Source organism: Berghia stephanieae, chromosome 12 (assembly GCF_034508935.2).
Source record: "Berghia stephanieae isolate SIO BIC M18660-M18661 chromosome 12, UCSD_Bste_1.3, whole genome shotgun sequence".
Lineage (NCBI taxonomy): Eukaryota > Metazoa > Mollusca > Gastropoda > Nudibranchia > Aeolidiidae > Berghia > Berghia stephanieae.
In genome coordinates, this window is record NC_088371.1 from 1738193 (window position 1) to 1765302 (window position 27110).

At 36.9% G+C, this 27110-nt stretch overlaps 1 protein-coding gene across 3 annotated transcripts in view; it reads right to left on the reverse strand.

The window, feature by feature from the left end:
• The window catches only part of LOC144957962 (uncharacterized), a 37747-nt gene extending 12669 nt beyond the window's left edge, over positions 1 to 25078 (reverse strand). Inside the window, exons 1-14 of one of the 3 annotated variants that reach the window (XM_078889522.1) lie at positions 25019 to 25078; positions 23471 to 23509; positions 22487 to 22507; positions 20817 to 20936; positions 19273 to 19454; positions 18008 to 18115; positions 16503 to 16644; positions 10606 to 10959; positions 9768 to 9864; positions 8858 to 9093; positions 6874 to 6985; positions 6261 to 6286; positions 5742 to 5940; positions 1391 to 1455 (exon numbers count right to left, since the gene is read on the reverse strand). In XM_078889522.1, the coding sequence (XP_078745648.1) occupies positions 1391 to 1455; positions 5742 to 5940; positions 6261 to 6286; positions 6874 to 6985; positions 8858 to 9093; positions 9768 to 9864; positions 10606 to 10959; positions 16503 to 16644; positions 18008 to 18115; positions 19273 to 19454; positions 20817 to 20936; positions 22487 to 22507; positions 23471 to 23509; positions 25019 to 25031 (1714 nt within the window). In that variant the 5' untranslated portion in view covers positions 25032 to 25078. Of the gene's footprint in view, positions 1 to 1390; positions 1456 to 5741; positions 5941 to 6260; positions 6287 to 6873; positions 6986 to 8857; positions 9094 to 9767; positions 9865 to 10605; positions 10960 to 16502; positions 16645 to 18007; positions 18116 to 19272; positions 19455 to 20816; positions 20939 to 22486; positions 22508 to 23470; positions 23512 to 25018 lie in introns of those variants that run through there. The other 2 variants (XM_078889524.1, XM_078889523.1) reach the window with 2 other exon arrangements.
• Positions 25079 to 27110: the final 2032 nt, after the last annotated feature.

Below are 27110 nucleotides of genomic sequence, written 5' to 3' on the forward strand. Positions count from 1 at the left end.
TCTAAAATTGGAGCCAAAAATTCGTAGTTCTGCAATTTTTTCCTACCAGAGGGCAGGTCTGCAATACTAACAATGCAACTAAGTCTTATAGCAAAGACTACAATCTTGGTGAAACCAGTAGGAGATCATGTCCCAACATGTCCTTCATCATCATCATCATCATCATTGCCTTTTTCACCCTGGGTCAGGTATGTAGGCCACAGACAAACAGTTTCCATCCTTCTCTATCATCATCATCATTGCCTTTTTCACCCTGGGTCAGGTATGTAGGCACAGACAACAGTTTCCATCCTTCTCTATCATCATCATCATCATCATCATTGCCTTTTTCACCCTGGGTCAGGTATGTAGGCCACAGACAAACAGTTTCCATCCTTCTCTATCATCATCATTGCCTTTTTCACCCTGGGTCAGGTATGTAGGCACAGACAACAGTTTTGATCCTTCTCTATCCTGAGCTAACTTTTTTTAACTCGTTCCATGCCTTATCACTTCTCTGTATATCAGCTTTTTTTAATAAACCAGTCCATACTAATCTATAAAGGTTTGAAGATTACACATAAAGGCTGGTTTTCCAAAACTTGATTTTTCTACTTTTTTAGATTTTCCAGCCAAGAGATAAATTGACACGTAAATTTTATCTTAATCATCAATTGGCACATAAATTTCTTTAGATATGTTGGAATTTGAAGTTTAAATATGATGAAATAATAGATAAAATGAAAAAGTTTAGGGGAAATATCTCAAAATGGGAAAAATAGAATAAGGGAGTTTTGGAAATACATAAAAAATTATTCGTGAGGAAGACGGAAATAAAAACATTTGTTCTCTCTATAAACAATAAATGAATGATACAACAATTAAAGAGAAAAGAAGAACAAAGATAACACAAATGGGGTCACTAAAGGGATAAAGTTTGAATAGAAGCAACAACCATGAGGAGGTGGTTTCTGAACTGGCAAGACGTTTCTGGGCCATTCACCTCCTCCAGAACCACCACTACTTTTCCTCCGTCTGCCGTCTGGACCAGTCAAGCAGCGTTAATTAAAAACAAAATGAGCATAAAAGACAACTTCTTTTAACTCCAGACATCAGGGTGTCCTGTAGCCCCTTTTTTTTTTTTAAACTGTACCGACCGCCAGAAACGATTACTCAAGAGAAGGGGGGGGGGGGGGAGAAATAATTTTCATGACATCCTTTGAATTACAACCCCCAAGATTCAAAACCTGCAAATAATCTTCACTATTACTGCATTTCTCACTTTTTCTTTTTCTCATTCTGAGCAGGATGTCTGCTTTCAACAAAAAATATTTTTAAAAGTTTTCTTATCAAATAAGAGGAGGCAAAGATATTCATTATTGCCAGGTAAAAATGTGCATGAACATCTTACCAGCGCCGTCTTCTGCATATCTCCTTGGTCTACTTGTATCGTCATCCCTTCGTTTGGGCTCATCTCTGTCAAATACAATCAAAAGGGGGAAAAAATTGAAAACCAACATGAGGAAATTTTGCATTGAAAGAAGATTTTTTGTAATGACACATGGGAGGGAATACTGCTAGAGTAGAAAATCAGAATTTCAAGACTACAAGAAATAATCTGCATTTTAAAAAAAGCAATGCGTGAAAGAATGAGTTTCAATGAATTAATATTACATTTGCAAGACTGAATTATCAAGACCTAGGAATGCACCAGTACATCTTCACAATGTCGCAGTTACCGTAAAGACTGAAGCTGTGACAAAAATGGAATGGTTTGGGGTTTTCTTTTTCTTCCATTCTATAACAAAAAGCCCTACATCAGATCTAACTACCTGAAGGAAACCCCCTCCCCCTTCAAGTATAATTTTAATTTGTACTGCATAGTTATCTAAATCTTTTTTTTTTAAAAACACCCAGGGAATAATGGGCTGTGAATTGACAATGTCATCATATCATCAGATTAGGACAATCAGCACTGAATGTCAGCCGGCACTTCCTAAATATCCTGGTTCATCATACGACACGACTCATTGTAACACGCCCATACACAGTTATGTTTTAAATCATCAATGACATCAGAATTTATCCCAATTTCTGTGGCCTTCGATAATAACATTTGCTTGCTACCCTTTGTAAAGGACGTTAATCTAAAACAGACCCAGCTACTCAATCACTGCTAGGTGAAAAAAAAAAAATTTAAAAGGGGGGTGCCCGAATGTGTTTCGATTTTTCAAAGACCTGACTATATCCAGGGCAATTATTGACCCTCTACTTATTAAAAAAGTGGTCTACTCACTGGGCTTTCAGAATCACTTTATAACAAACTTCTTTTTTTTCATCTTTTTTAAATGTTCGCTTAAAACATATCTGTTTCGATTTTAGTGGACGATATGAGAAGCAAGATAGGCATCTGGTTTGTGTTGTGTTGTGAATCTGTATGCGTGTGTGCTTGTTTGTGTGAATATGTTGCAGCCAAAATAATTGGTAATTTAAGCCGTTAGAGTCCGCGGTGTCTCTGGAGTTCCAGAGCTATACAAGTTTACAGCATTTTTATTATTACTAAGACACCATTTTTAAAACCTTTAGAATTCAGATTCAAGAGAGTCATTCATAGTAAATGTTCTCCCACCGATTGGGACCACCAAAATGAAGGTAATGGAGGTCCCCACTTTATGAGAGTAAAAAGTACATAATGTACCTATCATCCCCTAAAAGGAGAGACAGCAGAGAAAGTGTCTCCCTTTGATCAATGGGTGGATAGGGCAAGAAAGTCAGTATTTGAATCAACAACGTAACATTACCATGCATCAGGTTTCTATACACATATACATAGCCGAAACTTTTCAAAAAGCTAAAACAGGACACCCTAACACATAATACAATCATGACCCAACATACCAGTATGTTTGGACTACTACTACATAATATAATCTAGATATAGAGCTTTTTCTGTTCATTGTTTTAACTTATAACAAAATAAAATAAAATTCCCTTTTTTCATCCCATAGGGAAAATTTGTCTCTAGGGTCTATTCCAAGAAAAAAATCAGTCTACCTCGACTGGGGATCGAACGTCAAACATTCTGGTAGCACGTCTGACCGGTAATCAAAATGTATGAGGTTCGACCCCCAGTCGAGGTCGACTGATTTTTTGGGATGGTTTTTTTTTCTTTCTTGCTTTGTCTGGCACCTTTCATATACACTTGTTCAGTTCTTTATCTTACACCAGTGCCTGCTCCTTAAGATATTTTCAAAAAAAAATAAGAAATAATTATAACAGCAGAAATCTGAATGGAAAAAGTTTCCACAAAGAGCCTTTTATGGTTTACAGCATTTACAACACATTTAGGTCATATTGGCGCCAGTAAAAGGGAAGAAAATTGGATAGTAAAAACATTCTAGATGCACAATCAAAAGGACTTGAGGAAAAAGTAAGAAAAAGGGAAATGGTTCAAATAGGAAACAGATGTAGATTCCAAGAGCACACTATCAGTGTACTTAGTTTTGAGATTATTTAAAAATAACAATACATAACAGAGAGATATTTAGATTAGATGTGGGCAAATCAGATCGGGATAATCAGCACAGACAATCAGCCGGCACTTCCTAAATATCCAGGTTCATCATATGTCCAGACATCATCAAATACACACCTTGTTTGTTTTTGTTTTTAAGGGTTTTACGGCACTTGCAACACATCTAGGCTATATCAGTGCCAGGAAAAAGGAAGAAAATTGGATAGTAATAAGTTCTAGAATTACAATTAAAGTACCCAAGAAAAGGTAAGACAAAGGGGAATTGGTTCAAATAGGGAACAGATGTATATTCCAAGAGCACACAATCAGAGTACCTACTTAGTTTGAGCTCATCCTGTCACAAGCACAGGTCCCCACTAAGAGGAATACACTCAAATGTTTACCAATCATATATAATACATAAACAAAAAATAATACAGTGCATAACAGAGAGATGATTTACAAGGAAAAAAATATCATCTCCAGTGCTGCCAACCCTGGCCCATGTAAATGTGTACAATGGAGAGCCAAAATGAGTAAGATTTTGAAAAAATGCATACAATTCTGAAAAAAAATCGATAATTAGCACTAAATCTGATAATGGGCAATTAGACCATACTAGCAATGATATAATCAATATTTGAAAGAATGAATAAGCTTACACTTTATAGATGATAAATAGTATCAACTTCCAGATCCATATATAATTCTGAAGGGTCAAGAAACATTTAGTGTTTAAGGACACCAAAAAAGTGTATGAATGCTAAAAATGCTTAAATAATAGAAATTTAATTATGCATACAATCCTCAGAAAAATGTGTACAATGAATGAAAATGCGTAAAAATACACATTTTTTACGTAAGGTTGGCACCACTGCATCTCCCAAAATTAACTATACGTTTGCTGTTTCCCTCTCAGCCGGGGTATCCGGCCAGGGCCAGGACAAAACCTAGTAATCTCATTCCAAGACCAGAGCTGCCAACCCCATCTGATGAGAATGTGTACAGTGGGACCTCAAAATGGGGGAGATTTCATAAAAATGGGTACAATCCTGAAATCGACGGAAACTAACCATTGTGAAAGTAAGAGGAAGGTATAATTACATAAAGTCACACCACAAGCTCAATTGCAGCAACAATGATGTTCCCAAGACTATAATCCAATCCTTTCAGAATTCTACCTCCCAGCATGAAGATCATAATTGGTCAAAAAATATATGAATATCCACTTGGTCACCAAAGTTTCTCAATAGGCTAGTAATAATATGAATTACAACTCAAGAAAACTGAAGTGACTCTGCGCACTGAAAATGGGTACAATCTTGGGGGAAATGTGTACAAGCGTACAATCACTGAAAATACGTACAATTCTGCATTTTTTGCAGTAGGTTGGCAGCTCTGCAAGACAAAGACAGAAAGCAAGTTGGAAAACAAATCTAGGGGGATAGAAGACACAGTAAGTGCCTCCCTGCCCACTATGGGAGGTCAGGAACCCCACCCCAGTAACTCAAATAATTAATCTAGATTAGATGTCATCAAATCAGATCGGGATAATCAGCACAGACAATCAGCCGGCACTTCCTAAATATCCAGGTTCATCATATGTCCAGACATCATCAAATACACACCTTCTTACAACCCTTTACATTCCAAAAGTGTGGAATGAAAAATGTCAGAAAAAGGAAATTTTGAGATAAATAGGAATTTGTAATTTTACTTCTACAATCACCACACCAGATTTTACCAAGGAATAATAACAATTCCCTCTTAAAATTACCAACTTTGCAACCTAAGACATAAAGGCGGAATTCTAAAACAGCTGGTAACACAATCACGTGTGTTAAGGGAATGGAATGAAGAAGAGGGGAGAGGAATTCATTTTACTACCTGCCTATTGACAATTATCTCCTTCCCCCCCCCCCCCCCCCCCCCCCCCCCCCAACCACTTGAAATGTCAAAAATTCATAGATCCCAAGGGAAAAAAGAAAAGGTCACAATAACTAGCATTACAAATCAATTATTTGACTTCAGTATAATCAAAATATGCTCCAAAGACCTAAATACAGTTTCTAAGCAACAAACCTCTAATTTTCAACAAGATTTATTGAATCAACGTCTATGCAGTTCTGTAGCTGGAGCCAAAATTCGTAATTCTATAAAATTTTCGTAGCGCTAAGCAGGTCTGCATCTCAGGATATGATAGTCGTCATCATCCAATTGCTAGATATACTCTCACATCAATTCTTACCTATCAACATCCTTCTTTTTTAATTTTTCCTCAATCTCCTTCTCCTTTGCATAGGTGTCAACTGGCTTGGCCGAACCAAAAATGGAGGCAGCCCTCTGGCCACCAGGCTCTGGGGGTTTCACTTCCTTTTCTACCGGTTTACTCCTCGGTTGAAGTTTTAATACTGGTCTTTCCTTTGGACCTCTTTCCGATCTGTGTTCTGAAATTTAATTAAATTCAAAATCAAAATAAACATTTACACGTGCATCATACTATACCTAAATATAAAATATCCAATCTCTCCATGACCTCCCCCGGCCCACCTCCCCCCAAGAAAAATCGATCGATATTTGAAGGACGAGTTTTCTGGTCAAAATTTTACATATATATGTATTATATCAGAGTATCAATTTACTATTCACCAATGAGGAAGAAAGGGAAAAAAATTAGTTAATGGAACCCATCTTAAATTCACTTAAAAACGAAAAACAAACAGGAACCCAACTTAAATTCACTTTAAAAAAGATATATGAGTCTTACCTAAACTTCCATCACGACTCCTTGGCCTGCAAGAAATTAAACATAAAAATTTAAAAACAGTAAATCAAAACAAAAAATACATGAAAAAATCAATTTAAAACAGATAACAGTAGAGATGCTCTCATAATTGTTACAAATATTTGAACATTCACACAGCATCTGACAAAAAGATGACCATAAAATGACACAGTCATCCAATGTTTTTCAAAAGTCCTGTTCTAATAATGTGAAAGTGCATCCGAGTCATAAATGAGAAAAGTTTAATTTTGTATGTTGTAAGATAGTTATAGGACCGCAACAGACTCAATATTGTGGAAATCTTAGAGCAGGCAGAGACTCCATCATCTCATTAAACGGAGAAGATGGCAATGGTTGGGGCATGTCTTTCATAGACCTGATGAAATGCTGATAAGGAAGGCTCTGCGATGGACACCCTAAGGAAAGAGGAAGCGAGACAGCCCAAAGAAGACTTGGAGACATAGCATAGAGAGAGACCTAAAGCAGAGATGTCTGTCCCTCGAGATGGCCCCAAATTTTGCAGGATTCATATGTATTATTGGCCCCATTAAGTGTGATTGCCAACTGAAGATATAAATGAGTAAAAAGAACTTACCGCCTGTCATAGCCGTTATCTTGTCTGTTTTGACGACCATAATCATCCCGTCTGCCATATCCCCTGTCATCTCTGTCATAACCACCTCCACGAGAACTACCATAGCGACCACCTATGGGAGAAGGGGGTGGGCAATACCACTAATTGTATAATTTAACAACAATCTTTTTAGATAATTTGGTCAGAAAAGTAGTCAATGAATGGAAACATGAATAAAAATGGAAATCTTGTATAATTTAACAACAATCTTTTTAGATAATTTGGTCAGAAAAGTAGTCAATGAATGGAAACATGAATAAAAATGGAAATCTTGTATAATTTAACAACAATCTTTTTAGATAATTTGGTCAGAAAAGTAGTCAATGAATGGAAACATGAATAAAAATGGAAATCTGAAACATTTTAAAACCAAAATCAGTAAAAAAAAAAAAAAAACAATTTGTTTACTTTTACGAATGTTACAAAGACGAGCCAACTTTTCAAACAGAAAATTCACATAAAGCAGGCGTGAGAATTGATGCAAAACCCATCAACACAATTACTCTGTAAACACAACTGCCACCAGCAACAGACAAAATATATCTATAATTTCATTTTAAAACAAACAAAAAAAATGGTATTACCCCCCCCCCCCCCCCCCCCCCCATTATGTATACTTAACAAAAATTCAATAAATCACTGATAAAGCCGACATTCACTACTTAAATTTCAAAATGAAGCTTACTACACACAACTTAAACAAATTGTTTCTTGCAATTAGCTTAAAAGATGTCCTCCCACCGATTGGGACCACCAAGATATCAGAGGTCCCCACGTTATGAGAGTCAATAAAATAATAATGTACCCATCCTCAAAGGTAGAGACAATGATAAAAATGTCCCCAACTACAAATGCAGATGGATGAAACCATTCAATCCAAGATAACAAGGTGTATTCATTCAAAGCAAGATTGCTTGAGATTAAAAAGCATAAATGTTAAAATAAGCAGACGTCAAAAGACAAATCAAATTTTAAAAACAAAACACAAAGAAACTTGGGATTTATATAGCACAATATCCACTAAACGTTACAAGGGTGTCCCTGGCCAACAGCAGCATTTAACACATAGGACGAGACATGACGCCTGTAAGGCAATATTTTAACAAATTTCGGAAAAGTTATTCATTTTCAACCAAAGTAAGGTGAGAGAATGAGTAAAGTCCCAGGTTTGAATTTGTTGATTATTTTTTTTGCCAAGATGAGGGTCGTCATTTTAATTGATCGGTATTTGAAGGACGTGTTAACTGACCAAAATTTTAACTACATGTTTTTACAGAGTATGACAGTGTGTGCTACTCCACACATCAAATGTTTGTCCCTCAGATCTTTGTTTTAGTTATTTTTAGATGGCCCAAGGGGTTTTACTGAAATCTACACACACTCTTGAGAAGTGCTGACTAGCTTAACCAGACTGGGTCACAATTTTCATGCTAAAATGTTCTCCCACCGATTGGGACCACCAAAATAAAGGTTTGAGAAGTCCCCACTTTATGAGAGTAGAAAATACAACATAATGTACCTATTCCCAAAAAGGAGAGACATCATCATAAAATGTCTTCCGTACAATGATGGGTGGATAGGATACAGCAACGTTTGGGTCAACAATATAAAATTGGAATACAACATGTTAATAATAGGCATGATGTAGCAGTGGCATAATTCATTCAGAAATGTAAAATAAGTCTATGAACACTTTTAGAAGAAATATTAAAATCCATCGTTAAATTTGAAGAAAATAACAAATATTCAGGTGGAATCGTTGGTGAAAATTGATATAAAGTTAAATCACAGGAAAGACAATATTGTCGTGAGTAAAATGATTTAAAATACTGTTTAAGAGTGAGATAATTGCTCTTTTAAAAATTATAAAATTTAAGAACAAATACAAAACATCAACCTGCAAGGCATGTTACAAATTATATGAGATGAGAATACTGAGACAAACCTCTATCATAATCCCTTTCTCCACCATAGCCACCTCTGCTGTCTCTATCTCCTCCATAGCCACCTCTGCTGTCTCTATCTCCACCATAGCCACCTCTGTTGTCTCTATCTCCACCATAGCCACCTCTGCTGTCTCTATCTCCACCATAGCCACCTCTGTTGTCTCTATCTCCGCCGTAGCCACCTCTGTTGTCTCTGTCAAATCCACCATCGCGACTACCATCACGACTTCGAGGTCTGAATAAAATTAAAGAACATTGAAAAGAGGAATAAAGTTTATATGATTATTTACAAAATGATTATCATTATTATTTCAAACCATGTCCCATTATTTTGTTGTGTACACATTGTCGAATATGTACCATAGCACTCTCTCCCTGAGTTAATGGCTTAAACACAGACAATCTACAACCAAATGGGGTGGCCGTGAAGCCAGGAATGGAACTCTATGGTACTTTGAAGATACGCACTCAGATAGTGTTATATTTATGCTCTTGCCTTGTCATTAAGTGCATCAAAGATAATCGCGACCGTGAGCATGGTGAGGACAAATGGACGTGCCCAGGCTTTTATTTTTATTTTAATGATTTCTCTGTCAAATTCAATTTGGCCATTTATTTTTAGAAATATTTTCAGGAAGAGAATTCCATATTCGGTGCTTGGAAAAAAACGAGTTGAGATGAGCATTAACTCGTGACTTTTGTTCACAGTTTCAGAGTTTTGACTTTGTGATTATTAAAAGGGCCTTTTCTTTATTTTGATTACGATATAGATTATTATTATCTTAGCCATCATCATTATCATGTTATTAGCTATTTATGACATCTACAGGTCTCCAGTAGACAAAAAAAAAATTTTTTTAATAATAAAAAAAAATCTTTTTTAGACATTTTCACATCAAATGAACTTACCCTCCCCTATCACTGCCATTATTCTGACGGCCAAAATCATCACGTCGGCCAGACCTGTTGTCGTCAAAACCACCACCACGAGATCCATAACGACCACCTTCAGACAGGAAGAACAGTGAATATAGTTGCTAGTGATGCTACTAAAATGACATGGCGAAATATAATATTACTGTAACAAATTTTTTTATTACAAAACATTTCAAAATTTCTATTTTAAAAATTTAGAATGCGTCTTTTATAACTTTCCAAAAAATCAGAATCATCATTCTAATTATTTTTGTAGTAGTCTTGCTACCTGCATAAAAACAGTAAGACACACTCTTTGTAATGAAAATTCCAGTACTATGTTATTGGATTTCCCCTGAATACATGATTGCACTCATACTCATTGATTGTGTTTTTGTGGGATTAACATCACAAAATTATTTTTTAAATAAGTCCTTCAGAGTCACGGAGTTTTATCCCAGTTTCTATAGCATCAAACGGAGAATAAAGTTAAAGCAAAAATCCAAACTTTGGGACGGATATTTGCACTAACAAGCTTATGATTGATCAAAAATAACGGTGCATTGAAAAATAGCTCACTGAATCAACAAGAGAGGTAATGTACCCCCACTGATTGAGACCACCAAATGTGTTTAGTCAGAGGTCCCTAGTACATGGGAGAAAACAATAATGTACCTATCCCCTCACAGACAGCGAGACATCCATCAATCTCACTGACAGTCATGGGTAGATAGGAAATGTTTTTCTTTTTAAATGGCAGCATAAATGAAAAACAACATTATGAAACATTTTTTACAAGAATCTTATTGTGCCTTAATACAACAAAACTAACCTCTATCTCCAAAGTCGCGATCTCTGTCACCTCCAAAACCACTTCCTCTATCTCTGTCACCGCCAAAGCCTCTATCTCTATCACCGAAGCCTCGGTCACGATCTCCAAAACCTCTGTCTCTGTCTCCGAATCCCCGGTCCCTGCCGCCTCTGTCCCGATCCCGGTCACCGCCAAAACCTCTATCTCGATCGCCAAAGCCACGATCTCGATCCCCGAAACCACCACCTCCGCCACGTCTGTCTCTATCACGGTCACTGCCAAAACCGTAGCCTCGGTCCCTGTCCCTGTCTCCTCCGAATCGACTGTTTCTGTCCAAGTCATCCCGAGAACCAAAACTGTTGGATGGAGGACCGGCTGTTCATGAGAAGAAAAGAAAGGAACCAAATATTATTATATTATTATTATAATTATTATTTGATATAGTGCCAGTATCCACAAATAGTGCTCAGAGGTGCTTTACAATAGTTTATTTGGTATAGACCTGTAGATGAGCTCTATAAAAATTGACTGAAACTCTTCGGCAAACTGAAGATTTGATTTTTTTTTTTTTTAATTGGGCATCATTGGAGAGGAGAGTGATAAATACAATACATTAAAATAGTGGGTGTTATTTCTTACTGGAAGTATGACTGCCATAATTTGATGTAGAAGGAATGCTAAATAATAAGCATGTCATTCATATAGAATATAGGTAAAGATGACTTCATTTCATCAAAGTCATATTCCTGCCTCTGGAAATTTTCTGACATAGTCAGAAAAATAATCACCATTATCATCTTTAACTTCTAGCCATGACCAATTGAATTTATTCCTCACATCTTTATCGATGCTTGACAAGTCTGAATTGCGATCCACGAACAGCTCAGCCATTGTGAGAACATAATTAGAATAATGTAGCAATGAGCAAACTTGATTTTCAATCAGTATATGACAGAAAAAAAAACTTAAATAAATATGACTTCTGGCAAATACACTGAATTATTAAGTAGAAGTAGAAGTAGAAGTGAATTATCAAGAAGAAACTTCGGCAGGCGTAGCGGAAAAATTCAAAGAATCGAAATGAAGGGAAGGTAAATCGCCACAAACAGCAAGCTCACTTGGGCTTGAGCAAAACAATGGCAGAAAACATCCTTACCATTGTTCCTTATAATAAGGTACCCAATCAGTGAAGAAACGGTCAACTTGTTTACAATGTGAGGCAATCGAAATGTGCTTGTAGCAATCTATCCTAATCTAACTTTAGACAGAGACGCCAACTTTAAATTTGGCTCACAGGAGTTTCAGACACCACTCGTAGGAATTTCAATGCCGAAAGAGGAATTTCCGCACACAAGAAAAAGGAATTCGAATGGTATTTGATATTGTGTTTACATAATGTATCGTTCTAAATAGATAACATTAGAATTACATAATGATACATAAACACAATGCCAAATACATTCCCAAAGTTTCCTTATTTCAAATGAAGTAAAGGGCCAAAACCTAATGGTAGAGATAGTACTACTGGTGGTAATGTGGTGTTGGTGGTTGTAGTAATAGTAGTGATGATGAAGATCTGATAGTGGTTGTAGTTGTAGTGGTAGTGATGATGGTTGAAGTAGTAGTTGTGATGTGGTGGTGGTTGTAGTAGTGGTGGGAGTGTTGTTGATGTGGTGGTGATGGTGGTTGTAGTACAAATGGTAGTGATGATAATGTGGTGGTGGTGGTGGTTGTAGTAGTAGTAGTAGTGGTAATGATGATGTGGTGGTTGTAGTGGTAGTGATGATGTGGTGGTGGTGGTGGTTGTAGTAGTAGTGCTCATGATAATGATGTGGTGCTGATGGTTGTAGTAGTAGTGGTAGTGATGATGATGATGAAGTGGTGGTTGTTGTAGTAGTAGTAGTAGTTGTAGTGATGATGATGCGGTGGTGATGGTGTAGTAGTAGTGGTAGTGATGATGATGTGGTGGTGGTGGTGGTTGTAGTAACAGTGGTGGTGGTAGTGATGAAGATGAAGTGGTGGTGGTACTTGTAGTAGTAGTGGTAGTGATGATGTGGTGGTGGTGGTTGTAGTAGTAGTGGTAGTTGCAGTGTTGATGATGTGGTGGTGGTGGTTGTAGTAGTAGTGCTAGTGATGATGTGGTGGTGGTTGTAGTAGTAGTGGTAGTGATGTTGTAGTGGTGGTTGTAGTAGTAGTGGTAGTTGCAGTGATGATGATATGGTGGTGGTGGTTGTAGTAGTAGTGCTAGTGATGATGTGGTGGTGGTGGTGGTTGTAGTAGTAGTAGTAGTGGTAATGATGATGTGGCGGTGGTGATTGTAGTAGTAGTGCTAGTGATGATGTGGTGGTGGTGGTTGTAGTAGTAGTGGTAGTGATGTTGTAGTGGTGGTTGTAGTAGTAGTGGTAGTTGCGGTGATGATGATATGGTGGTGGTGGTTGCAGTAGTAGTTGTAGTGGTTGTGGTTGTAGTAGTAGCGGTAATGATGATGTGGTGGTGGTGGTTGTAGTAGTAGTGGTAGTGATGATCTGGTGGTGGTTGTAGTAGTAGTGGTAATTATGATGTGATGGTGGTGGTTGTAGTAGTAGTGGTAATGACAATGAAATGGTGTTGGTGGTGGTTGTAGTAGTAGTGGTAATGATGATGTGATGGTGGTGGTTGTAGTAGTAGTGGTAATCACGATGAAATGGTGTTGGTGGTGGTTGTAGTAGTAGTGGTAGTGATGATGATGTGGTGGTGGTGGTGGTTGTAGTAGTAGAGGTCGTGATGGTGATGTGGTAGTGGTGATTGTAGTAGTAGTGGTAGTGATGATGTGATGCTGGTGGTTGTAGTAGTAGTGGTATTGATGATGATGTGGTAGTGGTGGTTGCAGTAGTAGTGGTAGTGATGACGATTTGGTTGTAGTAGTTGTAGTGATGATGATGTGGTGGTGGTGGTTGTAGTAGTACTGGTAGTGATGATGATGTGGTGGTGGTTGTAATAGTGATAGTAGTTGTGGTAGTGGTAGTGATGATGATGTAGAGGTGGTGGTGGTTGTAGTACTGATGATGTGGTGGTTGCAGTAGTAGTGGTAGTGATGATGGTTGTAATACTAGAGGCAGTGATGAAGATTTGGTGGTTGGGTGTGTGTGTGTGTGGGGGGGGGGGGGGGTATCCTTGTAACAAATTGACCACACCGGAATTTGACAGAAGATGCCCGGAGCCCGGAATTTTTTGCTCCAGACCGGAGTTTTTTCCGGTGAAACCAGAGTTTTGGCATCACTGTTTAGATTTAAAGGTTCTCCCATTATCAGATGTTACTTCCGGCATTCGCATTTTACTTTTTTTTTATACTTTTAAAGCCCAGCTTGTAAATGTGGTCAATTTTGGCTTAGATGAAACGGTGAAATTTATCGCTCGGCGGCTCAGTTAAAATTGGCTACCGTTGGGATCACGACAGGTTGGAAAGTGAAAAAATAATTTAACGAAGGCTGTGTGAAATTACACTGGGATGTGTTCAGTCACACCAATTCTAAAAAGCGCCGCTTAGCCTTGGCAATAAATCCATCGTTAATATGAACGGCTCCCATGAGATATGCGTAGTGTTATGGAACACTCCTAATTACTTTACGGTCATGCGACTACGATTTGTGAATTCTTTCTTTCTTTCCTTTTTTTAATATTTGAATTTGACAAATTGACTGATTTCAGACTGAGAATTTACAGGTCTGTTGGTATCACACAAGTTCATTCATTCGACTATAAAATCACCACAACAGTCACACACGCATCTTGTTCGAAATTCACATAAAATCACGAAAAACAGAATGAAAAAGATTTGTTTTTAAATGCCGTTTGAAGACTGGTAAACTTTCACATTGTCGGGTTTTAGATGGTAATTGTAAAGAATTCCATATGATTGAAGCCGAAAATGTAAAACCACGCTCATCAAACCAATAGATTAAAGACAGCATTGAGGACTAATCATTCAAGGCAGGGCATCGAAAATAAAAATTCTTAAAATAGAGAACAATGAGTGTTAGAGGAGAGAGAAAAAAGTGCCGAAAAGAAGGGAATGAATAGCTTTAGAAAGAAAAAAAAAAAAATAGAGCAACTATTTGGAGACTAAATTATGAAAAATTGTATTTTAGGTCCACTTTATACTCAAATAAGTTAAAAATATTATGTTCCCTGATGTATTAAATTGTATAAAGAAGTCTGTGTGCATTGTGAAGTAAATTTGTTATGAGAATCATATATTTTTGTTTGTTTGTTGCTTTAGGTCTCTTCCAACACAATTGAGGTTATATGAGAGACCGCTGAAACAAAAAAACAAGCAATCTAACAAAAATAGTACAAATGTAAATCAAAATCATAACCTAAAGATATCATAAGCTAAATTATAAATAACCAAGAACAAACAGGCAGAAGATTTACAGAAAAAAAAATATCCCCTGTCAAAAATACAATCACAAACCAAAGAAGCAGGATAGGCTAGTAAAGAGAAGAAGAAACGACATCACTATCAGATCGTACACCCATGCGAACATCATAGGTATATGATTCAAGGGTGATGCTCCCATCCAACCACCCGCGAGAATCATATATCATATTTGTTGAGCAACGTAAACCGCTAAAGGTTTTCCATTTAATGGACAATAAGGGTTTATTACTATTACTATTAAGTAACCAAAAAATTGCCTTGATATACAGTAAAATTACTTTAAATCGAAAGAAGCTAAACCGAAAAATACCTTAAACCGCAAAGAATTTAATAAATTGTACGAGTTTCTTCATTATCTTTGTACTAATTCTTACGATGAACCGAAATACTTCTAAGCAGGACTATCCTTAAACCGAAACAACTTGAGAGAACCTTCCCTTTTTCTCTCTATATTTTTCTTCAAAAATTCGGGAAGGAGGCCACACGTAATAATGCCCGGCGATATTAAACAGAGCGTAAGTATAAGATGAGGGTGATGGGTGGGGTGGAGGCAAACACTTCAATCACTGCACTTGGGCTTGGCCAACACCACAATCGCACAGACTGGGAAAGGAAGACAGCGGGTGACTGACAGGCGAAAAATGAGGAAATAGGGAGAGTTGGGGTGTAGAATAACGCAAGCGAGATGTTTTCGCTCGTGTGTTGATGCTTTGGAACTGACTGGATTTTCAACACGACGATAAGGAGGGGGGTAGACAACTTACCATTGAAATGCCATTTCATTTCCACTTTGTTTAAATGTGTGTGAGAGGGGGGGGGGTTCTATGTAATTAGGCCTTTGAACCTAATGGCTTTTCAACAAAAGAGGGATGTGTAGTAGACAGCTTAGCATTGACACGCCTTTTCATTTCCATTTCACTTCACCTCTGAGTAGCTGCACATCATTCATTATCAATTATCGCACAAGAACTTTCGATTTTATTTTAGCTTTGCATTTTACTAAAAGATGTCTAAAAGAAAGCACTGTGCTTACACGTTTGAGTTTAAAATCAAAATACTATGTGAAGTCGATGAAAAAAAAGTTGATCAAGACGGAGATATGTAAATTACACGGCATCCCGAACTCAACTCTTTCAACAATTTTGAATTGAAAACGAAAACCCCCAAAAATATTTTTAAAACACACCAAAAAAAAATTTTTTTAATTTATGGTGACGAAGACGGCATTTATTCAACAACTCCATTTAAGGGGAAACCCATGATACGATTAAATGAGCAAATTCCTTAAATAGTTACTACCCTTGAAAAACATTGCAACACGGGAACTTACTTTAAACCAAAATGTCTTTAAACCGAAATGGTTAAGAAGGTCCCCAAAATTTTGGTTTAAAGTAATTCTACTGTATATGTCAACAAATAAATAGTGACACCCTCCAAACCCCATTTATGTTTAAGAGAAAATGGGTTATAAAAATTGTACACTGAGACTATATCTTACATTCTGATGGCTCTTTTCGTCGCCAGTCACCCTCTGTGCGATCTGGCTCGTTGGATCTGCCGCCACCAGGACCACCAGTACGACCACCTTCCTGGTTCTTGTCTGTTGCCAGATCCACTCGAATGTTCCTAGTCATGTACTCCTACAAGATACAAACGTCAATCTATTAGATCAGGGATGACAATGACTATTCACAGTACAGTATTTATTTTTTTAACACAACAGAAAAAAAAATTTCTTCCTTTTCTATTGAATAAGTACAACAGTCATTTTCAGTGGACTAAGTAGACCAGTTTATTTGAAGATGAAGAAAAAAAACACTTATACTATACTCCTGTCTTTTCATAAAAAATAATTATAAAATCTGAATTAAATTTAATAAATCTTTATTCCAGGGGACAGCATGACCCAGTGGTACAGTCTTTGCTTCATACCCAAAAGGTACCAAATTTGACTACCCGCCTCGTTGTGAGGCCTTGATCAAGTCATCTAGCCCTAGTTTACCACTGCACAGCGGCTGATGCCTGGGTTATTCCAGTCTTCCCTAGGAATAGACCCTAAAGACAAATTTCCCCTCGTGATTGAGTAAAGGGAATTTTATTTTATTTTATTACCAAACTCCCACAGGCAAACAAAAATAAAATCAGTAGCTAAAGAAAATAAAACTATCAGCTCAAAATGCATGGTTTATTTTCAGCCTTACTTATCATCATTTAAACATGAATAGTCCTATTAACTCTCTCAAGTCCATAGTAATGGAAAATCGAACAAATGTGTTTGATTTTCCATGAGTGTGAACTCGAGAGAGTTAAAGAACACTTCAATTTGTTGAAAAAGAGATCAGTTTGTAGGAAAAAAAGTAACAATTTGACCCTGACTACTTTTCAAACCCAATCTCTAATCATTCAAAACAATTACAATATCAGCAAAACCAATGTCTCCGATATTTCTACTACACCATACAGAACACAAGCCATGATGTCAGATTAGGATAATCAGCACAAAACATCAGCCGGCACTTCCTAAATATCCTGGTTCATCATATATCATGGCTCTTTTGTTTTAAAAACATTAGAAAAATTTATAAATTCTCTTTTTTTTTCAAAAATGATATTTATACCCACATTTCTGACTCATTATAATAGAGCATAAATGTGAGGATGGCTGAGAAAACCCGGGGAGATGTAGCAAGCTTCGATTCGAGATATGAGCCAAAATCAAAGATAAAGCGTTTCCCAGAGCAACAAATTTAATTCCAAAAAAAAATTCATAACTTGGGTTCTAATAGACAGAAAAAAAATTTTAAGTGGTAAATGATCAGACAGATGTGGTCTACAATTTATGAAATTTGCACACCTTTCTGTGTTTTCTCAGCCAGCCACACAAATACTCATGAAAGGAAGTAAGGTTAGTTACCCCTTAAGTAAAAAAAAAGAAATTATCATTGTGACTCAGTATCTTGCAACAGAATGAATGAATGAATGAATGAATGAATGAATACCCACCCTTTCATTGTAAGACAGAGCTTCAACCAGCGATTCCTTGGTCAGAAAATCAACATAAGCATATCCTCTTGGACGGCCTCCATCTGTGATTATCCTCACGGTGTCCACCTGAAATCACACGGCAAGAGTTGAGGAGTTTAAAACAAACAAAAATCACTTTTTAAATTCAAAGTTACTCCTGATAGGTAAATGGAAAGTCAAAATTTGTTCCAATTTACATTCATATTAGATATCGAATTAGTGCCACATCAAGATATTTATCGTACAGCCAACATTTCAAAGAGCTAAGACAGGACACCTTAACTCTCACAAGTTCATATGCATGGAAAATCAAACAAATTTGATTTTCAATGAGGGTGAATCGAGAGTTAACATGCACCACAGTTGTGGCCCAAAATGGCAGGCAGGATGTTTGTAGATGATTATCCATAATATATTTCAGTTACAGTTACACAAGAGTTTAATTAACTCACTCAACCCTTTTTGCTACTTTTCAAAATTGGAAAAAATGTATTAAAAATGAGCATGTACATAGATAGTTTTATTTAACTATCATTAACATGCAAAAATTAAAAACATTAGCTTTGATACTACACCTATAATTTGTCTCATATAAATGTAATAAATATGCATGGGGTAAACGACGGGTATAGTCGGTGTTAGGGTTGAATGGGTTAACTTCTCATTCACCTGAATCGTTTCAGAGTCCATTGCATCTAATGTGTTCATTTCATGTTTGTCTGATCATAATAAAGTCAAAGGACTCACTTTCATACTCAGGTGTAAAATGAGTACCTGGCCGTTAACCGCGTTGTCGCTGTCCGAAAAAATTGTAATATCGCCTAACAAGCATCGTCTCCTCCTACATGTTAAGTGTTGCTGTTGGCCAGGGACTTATTGTAGAGCACTTTGAGCACGTTTAGTGGATATGCGCTATTTAAAAGCTCAAGTATATTTAATTTTAAAGATTGTCACCTCTTTTTTAAATACTTCTCTCCGTTTTTAATTTCAGATATCAATATAATTGAACGACCACACTTGCCAAAAAGTCCCAAACTTGAGATTTTTAAAAATCTACTTAGTAAAAGTCTTCTAAGCAAAACAGAAATGAAAAAGAAAAGAAAAAAAGAACTATTAAAAAGTATATTTGTAATAATCTCAAATATCACAATAAATAATCAGTTTTATATTAAAATAAAAAAGTCAACAAAATAGATTTCAGGCATACTAAAAGCAATCCTAACTACCAATCAACCCTCAATTACCTCTAGTTTACTGAATAGCCGGTATAAGTCTTCTTCTTTTGCGTCGTAAGATAAGTTGCCGATATATGCCGAGAAAGGTCCATTGGGTGGTATCAGGGAAAGATCAACAGACGGCCCCAAAGCTGCCTTGGGGGCCGATGGGAGTTGAGAACGGTCAAACTTGAAATTGCTTTCATAGTCATCTGAGGTACCGAAAAAAAAAAAAAAGAAAGAAAAACAAATTAAAAAAAAAAAGCAAATCATTATGGTCGGCTTTATAAAAGTTATAAACGTATACTCTAAAAAAAGTCTTGTTCATACAATTTGTTCTACTCTTTCATAGACTAAAAAACAGTCTCCTTTATAGACTAAAACCAATTTCCTTTCTACATGATTGTCAATTCAGGAGGAAAAAATTTACTGAATTTTTACGTAAACACATCATCGACTTACCCCTATGTACTGACTTTTTTCCATTCAGCAGGCGATCGGAAAACATACTGAGGCGTTTTAAAATACTGAATTCCGTAAATATACTGAAAATTGGCAACCTAGCTTTATATATTCTATTTTGTTAGTTTGACAGATTTTTGAATGACATGTAATCATGACATTGCTTTTGTATGGAATAGGCATGGTAGAAATGATTTACATCATTATCAAATATTTCACAAAATGTTTAAAATCAGACGGTGTCACGTCAAATATACATTCCAACCAGCCAATCATTCCTGGGTGGACAAAAATAATAAATAAATGAAAAATTCCAGAAAAATATCTACACATCTTATAGATACCTGTCTATAAGAGCTGTCTAATTGAAATTTTTTTAATTCAGTTTCCAACGGGAAAAAAAAAAAAGTGACTATAAATAGTTTTACAAATCAAAAATTTGCCACCAACATGATCCACAAATACACCAAAGGCCTGAATAAAGGAAAATAAAATTTTTATTCTCTATTGTCTTCTGGCACTTTTCTACTCACTTCATATCTTGTTGTTACCAACATAAGTGCCTGCTCCACTCACTTTTCTGAATTAAAAATTCACCCCATACACCGGAGCATACTCAATGTCTCAATCGTTTCTATGTTATATGTTTGTGTTGAGAATATTGGCTATTAAGCTTAACTGCTGGTCAAAATTACTTCGCGATGGTGGTGTGCGAATGAATCGGCGGTCTCAAGAAGTGGGTGAGAGAGGGATCGAGAAATCACTTGGGTTTGATACGAAAATGTTTGTGTTCGTGGATAGCTCACACGGTAGAGCCACGCTCTCACCTGCCAGGCGGAGTTGTCGTACCAATAAGGTCGCAGGTTCAAACCCCACCACCGCCGTGAAAAAATTTTTATTCTCTTTTGTCTTCTGGCACTTTTCTACTCACTTCATATCTTGATGAATATAGGATCTTGAGGAACTAAATTTTACTTTTAAAAAAGGTTAAACGAGTCAAAATAGGCGAATGCAGCTCTGTAGCTGGAGCCAAAAATTCGTAATTCTACAGATTTTTCGTATACTAGGCCGGTCTGGTTTATACAAGAAGTTTATTGGAAAAAAGAACAAACCTTCAGCATTCTCGGTCATGACAGCCCAGTTGTTGCTCGGCGGGGCAGGTGAACCACCAAAGTCTCCATGCTTTGCCACAAACTCATCCAGGCTGATCATCTTCTCCTTCTTCTTTTTGCCTGTTGAATGAAATACATGACAGATTTATAAATAAACATGAGCGATTCGCTTCACAGTGATCTATTTATTCAACAATTTATCTTTTTTTCTGTAAAATATCAAATTTGAGAAATTAGGGAGCAGACACTGCTGGTGTAAGATAAAGATCTGACACACTTTTTCAAAATCTCTATATTTGTAGTAAGGGGGCATTCATAAATTGACTCCCCACAATAACGCAAGTCATGCTTTACATTTTTGCATCAAGTAGTGGGATGATGTGTGTAAAAAGCACTATGGAAATAACAATGAGTTCCAGGTTTTGTGGTCATTATTGTTTTTATGTTTTTAAGGGCTTTACGGCGCTTGCAACACATTTAGGTTATATCAGCGCCAGTAAAAAGGGAAAAAATGGGATAGTAAAAAGTTCTAGAATTACAATTAAAGCACAAAAGAAAAGGTGAGACAAAGGGGAATTGGTTCAAATAGGGAACAGATGTAGATTCCAAGAGCACACCGTCAAAGTACTTAGTTTGAGACCTCCTATAAAAGTCTCATCCGGACACGAGCACAGGCCTGAACTAAGAGGAATACACTCAAATGTTTATAAATCATATAATATAGCATGTAAACTAAATGTAATACAATGCATAACAGAGAGCTGATTTACAAGGAAAAAAAATATCATCTCCCATAAAAATAACTATGCATTTGACTTTCCCTCCCATCCAGGACTCCGACCAGGGCCAGGAAAAAAAACAAGTAATCTCATTCCAAGACAAAGAAAGCATGTTGGAAAATAGATATAGGGGGATAGAGCACACAGTATGTACCCCCCTGCCCACTATGGGAGTGTGGTCATTAAATCACCCATCCAATCTCTGAACTGACCAAGCAATGAAGTGAGCAGGAGAGTGCCAGAAGACTATTTAGAGAATAAAAATTTCACGGCAGCGATGGGGGCTCGAACCAACAACATTACTGGTACAACTCTGCACGGCCGGGGAGAGGGTAACTCTACCTATGAGCTTTCCACCAGCCCAACCCTGGGCCTCTACCCCTGTGCTGTCTGCTCTACCAAGAGACTTTTTTATTTTTTTCAAAATTGAAAAAAACTATATACTCATTCACTCAATCTAAATGAAAATTGGCATGTACTTAAGTTTTATCTGTATAAAATAAAATGCATTGAGTACAGACGATAGAAGGTACATTGCATTTTATTTTGTTTTCCACGTTAATTTGTTTAGTGTTGTGCTGACGAAGGGTTTGTACCCGAAACGGCCATTGTATGGTTCCAATCCAAATGGATTTTCATGATCCCAGGCTTCTGGCAGCCCCCAATGCTCTCTAAGCTGTAAAACTGCAGATCATAAAAACTGAGAGTTTACCAGTTGAATTATAAAGCTAAGGTAAAGCTCCAAATAAGAGAGAAACTTCCAGAAAACGATAACAAAGAAAAGTCAATATTTTGCTATTAAGTATTGTAAGTCAAAGAAAAATTACAACAGAATGAGAGCTGAGGTTTGTTTTTTTTTAATTTATGAGCTACAAGTAAGTACAAACTCACCTTTTTTCTTTCCATCATTGTCTGTAAATGTAAAGATAATAAAATTGAGATTATTCCCATGAATCAACATATATATAACAATTTTTAAAAATAGAATATATAAAAATAAAAATCATAGTTGTTCTTCACGTTTCTTTTGCTATCTAATATTGAGTTGTAGGGCTTGTTTCACATAAAATATTTATATTTAACAAATTGCTTTTCAGTTTGACTTTAAAAACTCTCTTTATATGTCAGGAATGACAATTCTCAAGAAATCGTGGAAATAGTCAGGAGAAGGTCAAAGAGACCATAAATGAAGATGGAAATGCTGGGGTTTTTTGTTGGATAATTGTAGCATACCATACACATTTACACAGCCAAACCCTGATATGGATGGGGAAGAACAGAACTGTCTCTTCCATGACATTTATGGTCAAGAAAATGAGCTGAGCATAGTATATCCAATTATCTGTCAGGTGTTAGATTAAATGTAAGGGCTAACCCACACCAGAGACTGATTCCGACGACCAGGCACTGTCATCCTCCAGATAAAGACGTCGGGCACGACAAAATACTAAGAATAAAGAGAAGAGCTGCAAGACAAATCATACCAAGCACCCGACGTCCTTTGCCATTTTTTTTTTCCAGCTTGGTATGGGTAGGTCTAGCAGCTCTTCTCTTTATTCTTAGTACTTTGTCCGTGCCCGATTCCTTTATCCGGAAGACAGCAGTTCAGGGTCGTCTGAGTCAGTCTCCAGTGTGGGTTAGGCCAAAGGAAGTACTCTCCAACCTACTACTACATTTCTTCTGCCCCTCCCCCCCAAAAAACTACTATATTTCTTTAATTAATGCTTCCTAGATATAATTTATATTTTGCTCATAAAAATAAGGAGCACAGTTTTACCAATAAATATCATAATTTGAAGACAATAAGGTCAAGACCTTAAGATTATTTCAGCACTCGTGAAAAGAAATAAGAACGGATTTGATCAAAAGTCTCACCTCTTGCGCCTTTAATTTTAAGGCCATCATTCATTGGATCTGAAAAAATAAATAGAACAAATGGTCAACAATAATATAGGGTAACTATTGACAGCAAGATGCAAGCAACGTATATATAAGAAATTAGAAAACTGATGAAAGTTTTACTATCATTCAATCCTATCTTCTTTCATGTCTTATTCTACTATACATCGAGCTGTTAATCCCTTGGTTATGAACCTTTGTTGTTGTTGTTAAGGGTTTTACGGCGCTTGCAACACATTTAGGTTATATCAGCGCCAGTAAAAAGGAAGAAAATGGGATAGTAAAAAGTTCTAGAATTACAATTAAAGCACCCAAGAGAAAGGAAGACAAAGGGGAACTGGGAACAAATAGGGATCAGATGCAGATTCCAAGAGCAAACCATCAATGTTCTTAGTTTGAGATCACCTATAAGTCTCATCCGGACACAAGCACAAAATCCAACAAAGAGGAATACACTCAAATGCTTACATTATACATTAAAAATAACAAACATAATAATACATAACAGAGAGATGATTTACAAGGAAAAAAATATCATCTCCCAAAACAATAACTATGCATTTGACTGTTTCCCTCCCAGCCAAGGAATTCCAGCCAGGGTCAGGACAAAACCAAGTAATCTCACTCCAAGACAACGACAGAAAACAATTGGAAAACGGGTATGGTGGGATAGAAGACACAGCATGTACCTCCCTGCCCACTATGGGAGGTCAGGATCCCCACCCAGGTTATGAACCTTGAGTGTGATTTGAGTGCCTAGACTTTTTGAACCTGTTGATATCGATATATGGATATAGGCAGGAATCAAAACTACACTCGATAGAGTTGTTAGTAGTAGAGTAAGTGTGTAGATAATTGTCCCAGTCTCTCAAGAATATGATTATCATGAATAAATATGAGTAAGAGTAAGAGTCGTCCACCATGGCCGGGATAAATTATAAACTTAAAATGTTCAATAATATAAGATTCTATCACAGTGACTAACATAGATGGATGCTGAGAAAACCAGTAAGCCTGATGTAAGTGAAAATTTAAGTGGGTAACCTAGATTGACTGGGTCGACAGAGTCAACAAAATTAGCGGCGACCAAAAAAATATCTCAATTCAATTCATCAATTCAATCAATCAAAACTAAAACTGAACTGAAACTGAGCTGAACAAAACAGCATAACTTGTGGGACAAGTATATTCCAATGAAACCAGCCTCTAATCAACGTGTGTGCCATCATTCATAGTTTCAAAATTCGTACAAAACACATTCAACCCTCCCTAGGTTCCTTTATTGGTGAGGACAGGAGACCTTGATTTCTCTCTCCTTTCTCGCGCCGTATCCGTATGTTGCCCAGGTCAGCAACTTCATTGTTTATCACGTAAATAATCAAGACCTCAACTAGACAAATTAATATATTCACCACCGATCAGTATCAATTAAGTATTTATCCCAGTTAACAAACTTGTAAAACAGAGCTTTTAAAACATATTTTATCACAAATCCATTCCTCCATTCTTCGCATGCTTTCCTACCTTCGGTATCCATTTTGAAATGAATGATTCGCAGCAACAGCCTCAATGGTTGCCAACTCCAAACACAAAAAGAGCCAGATTACAGGCGGTAGAAAATAGAACCAAATTATAGTGGTTTCCGTGATGCCAGATAATTTATATGAAAAATTCAAGGATTTTAGCATAAGGAGCTATTTATTTTTTTAAACCCTTGTTATTAAGAGGTTTACCAAAATCAAACTTTACTTCTCCATCTCCTCTTCCCCCGTAATTTAATTGGTAAAACTTAAATTTTCCATAACAGTTCATCAATGGGTTGGGGTGCAGTTCGAGCGTATGGAGCCCTTATGTGTGCCATCATTCATAGTTTCAAAATTCGTACAAAACACATACAAACCTCCATGCTAGGTTCCTACGTGAGATCTTGATTTCTATGTGGTTTAGTGGTATCGGAAGGTCCTGGGTTCGAGCCTCGCGCTCGGCGCATAGTTGAGTCCTTGGAAAATGCTCTTTACTCACATTCTCTCATCGTACTCAGTGTAAAATTAGTACCTGGCCGTTACAACAAGATATGAAGTGAGTAGAAAAGTGCCAGAAGACAATAGAGAATAAAAAATTTTTTTCCGCGGCGGTGGTGGGGTTTGAACCTGCGACCTTATTGGTACGACAACTCCGCCTGGCAGGTGAGAGCGTGGCTCTACCGTGTGAGCTATCCACGAACACAAAAATATTCGTTTCAAACCCAAAGTCATTTCTAGATCCCTCTCTCACCCACTTCTTGAGATCGCCGATTCGTTCACCACCATCGCGAAGTAATTTTGACCAGCAGTTAAGCTTAATAGCCAATATTCTCATCAAAAACATATAACATAGAAACGATTGAGACATTGAGTATGCTCCGGTGTATGGGGTGAATTTTTAATTCAGAAAAGTGAGTGGAGCAGGCACTTATGTTGGTAACAACAAGATATGAAGTGAGTAGAAAAGTGCCAGAAGACAATAGAGAATAAAAAATTTTTTATTCTCTATTGTCTTCTGGCACTTTTCTACTCACTTCATATCTTGTTGTTACCAACATAAGTGCCTGCTCCACTCACTTACCTGGCCGTTAACAGCGTTGTCTTTGTCTGAAAAATTGTAATATCGCCTAACAGGCGTCATGTCCCGTCCTACATGTTAAATGTTGCTGTTAACCAGAGACCCTTTGTAAAGCGCTTTGAGCACATTTAGTGGATATTGCGCTATATAAATCTCTTTTTTTCTTATGAAAGGCATTCTTAAAATTGTATCTCTTTCCGAACAGTCATGATTGTGTTGCTGGTGTTGTAGATCTGACTGAAAGAATTGAATTGCCCACTGTCTATGCGCCCTACATGGAAGCTTTCAAAAACGCTTTATCCGTCTACCTAATGTTTACTACAGAGCAACATTAATCGTCAACATGCTGGCGCTGGCTGCCTTAACCCGAAGAAGAAGAATACTAGCACCCTACCCTAAAGGGCGTAAATAACAATGTGAAATTGAATGTAAGATTCAATTAAATAAACGAAAACAGATAATGTGGACGTTTCGGATTTCCCCTTTATCAACAAAACAGGATGTATGAAACACTACAGACGAATGAGATAATGTAAACCTTAACACCGCCACTACCACATTATCTCATTCGTCTGTAGTTTTTCAGACATCCTGTTTTGTTGATAAAGGGGAAACCCTAAACGTCCACATTATCTGGTTTCGTTAATTAAATTGAAGCTTACATTCAATTTCTCAATGTTATTTAGTTATTCGAGCTTCGAGCAGCAACATTGTTTTTAATCGAGCTATTATATAGCGCAATATCCACTAAACGTGCTCATAATGCTTTACCAAAGGTCCCTAACCAACAGCAATACTTAACATATAGAATGAGACGTGACGCCTTGTCGGTGATAACATTTTTTTTCCGACAGAGACAACGCTGTTGACGTCCATATACTCATTTTACACCTGAGTATGATGAGAGAATGTGAGTAACGAGCCTTTTCCAATGACTCAACTATGCGCCGAGCGAGGCTCGAACCCAGGACATTCCGATCCGAAAGCGACTGTCATACCTCAAGACCACATCCGT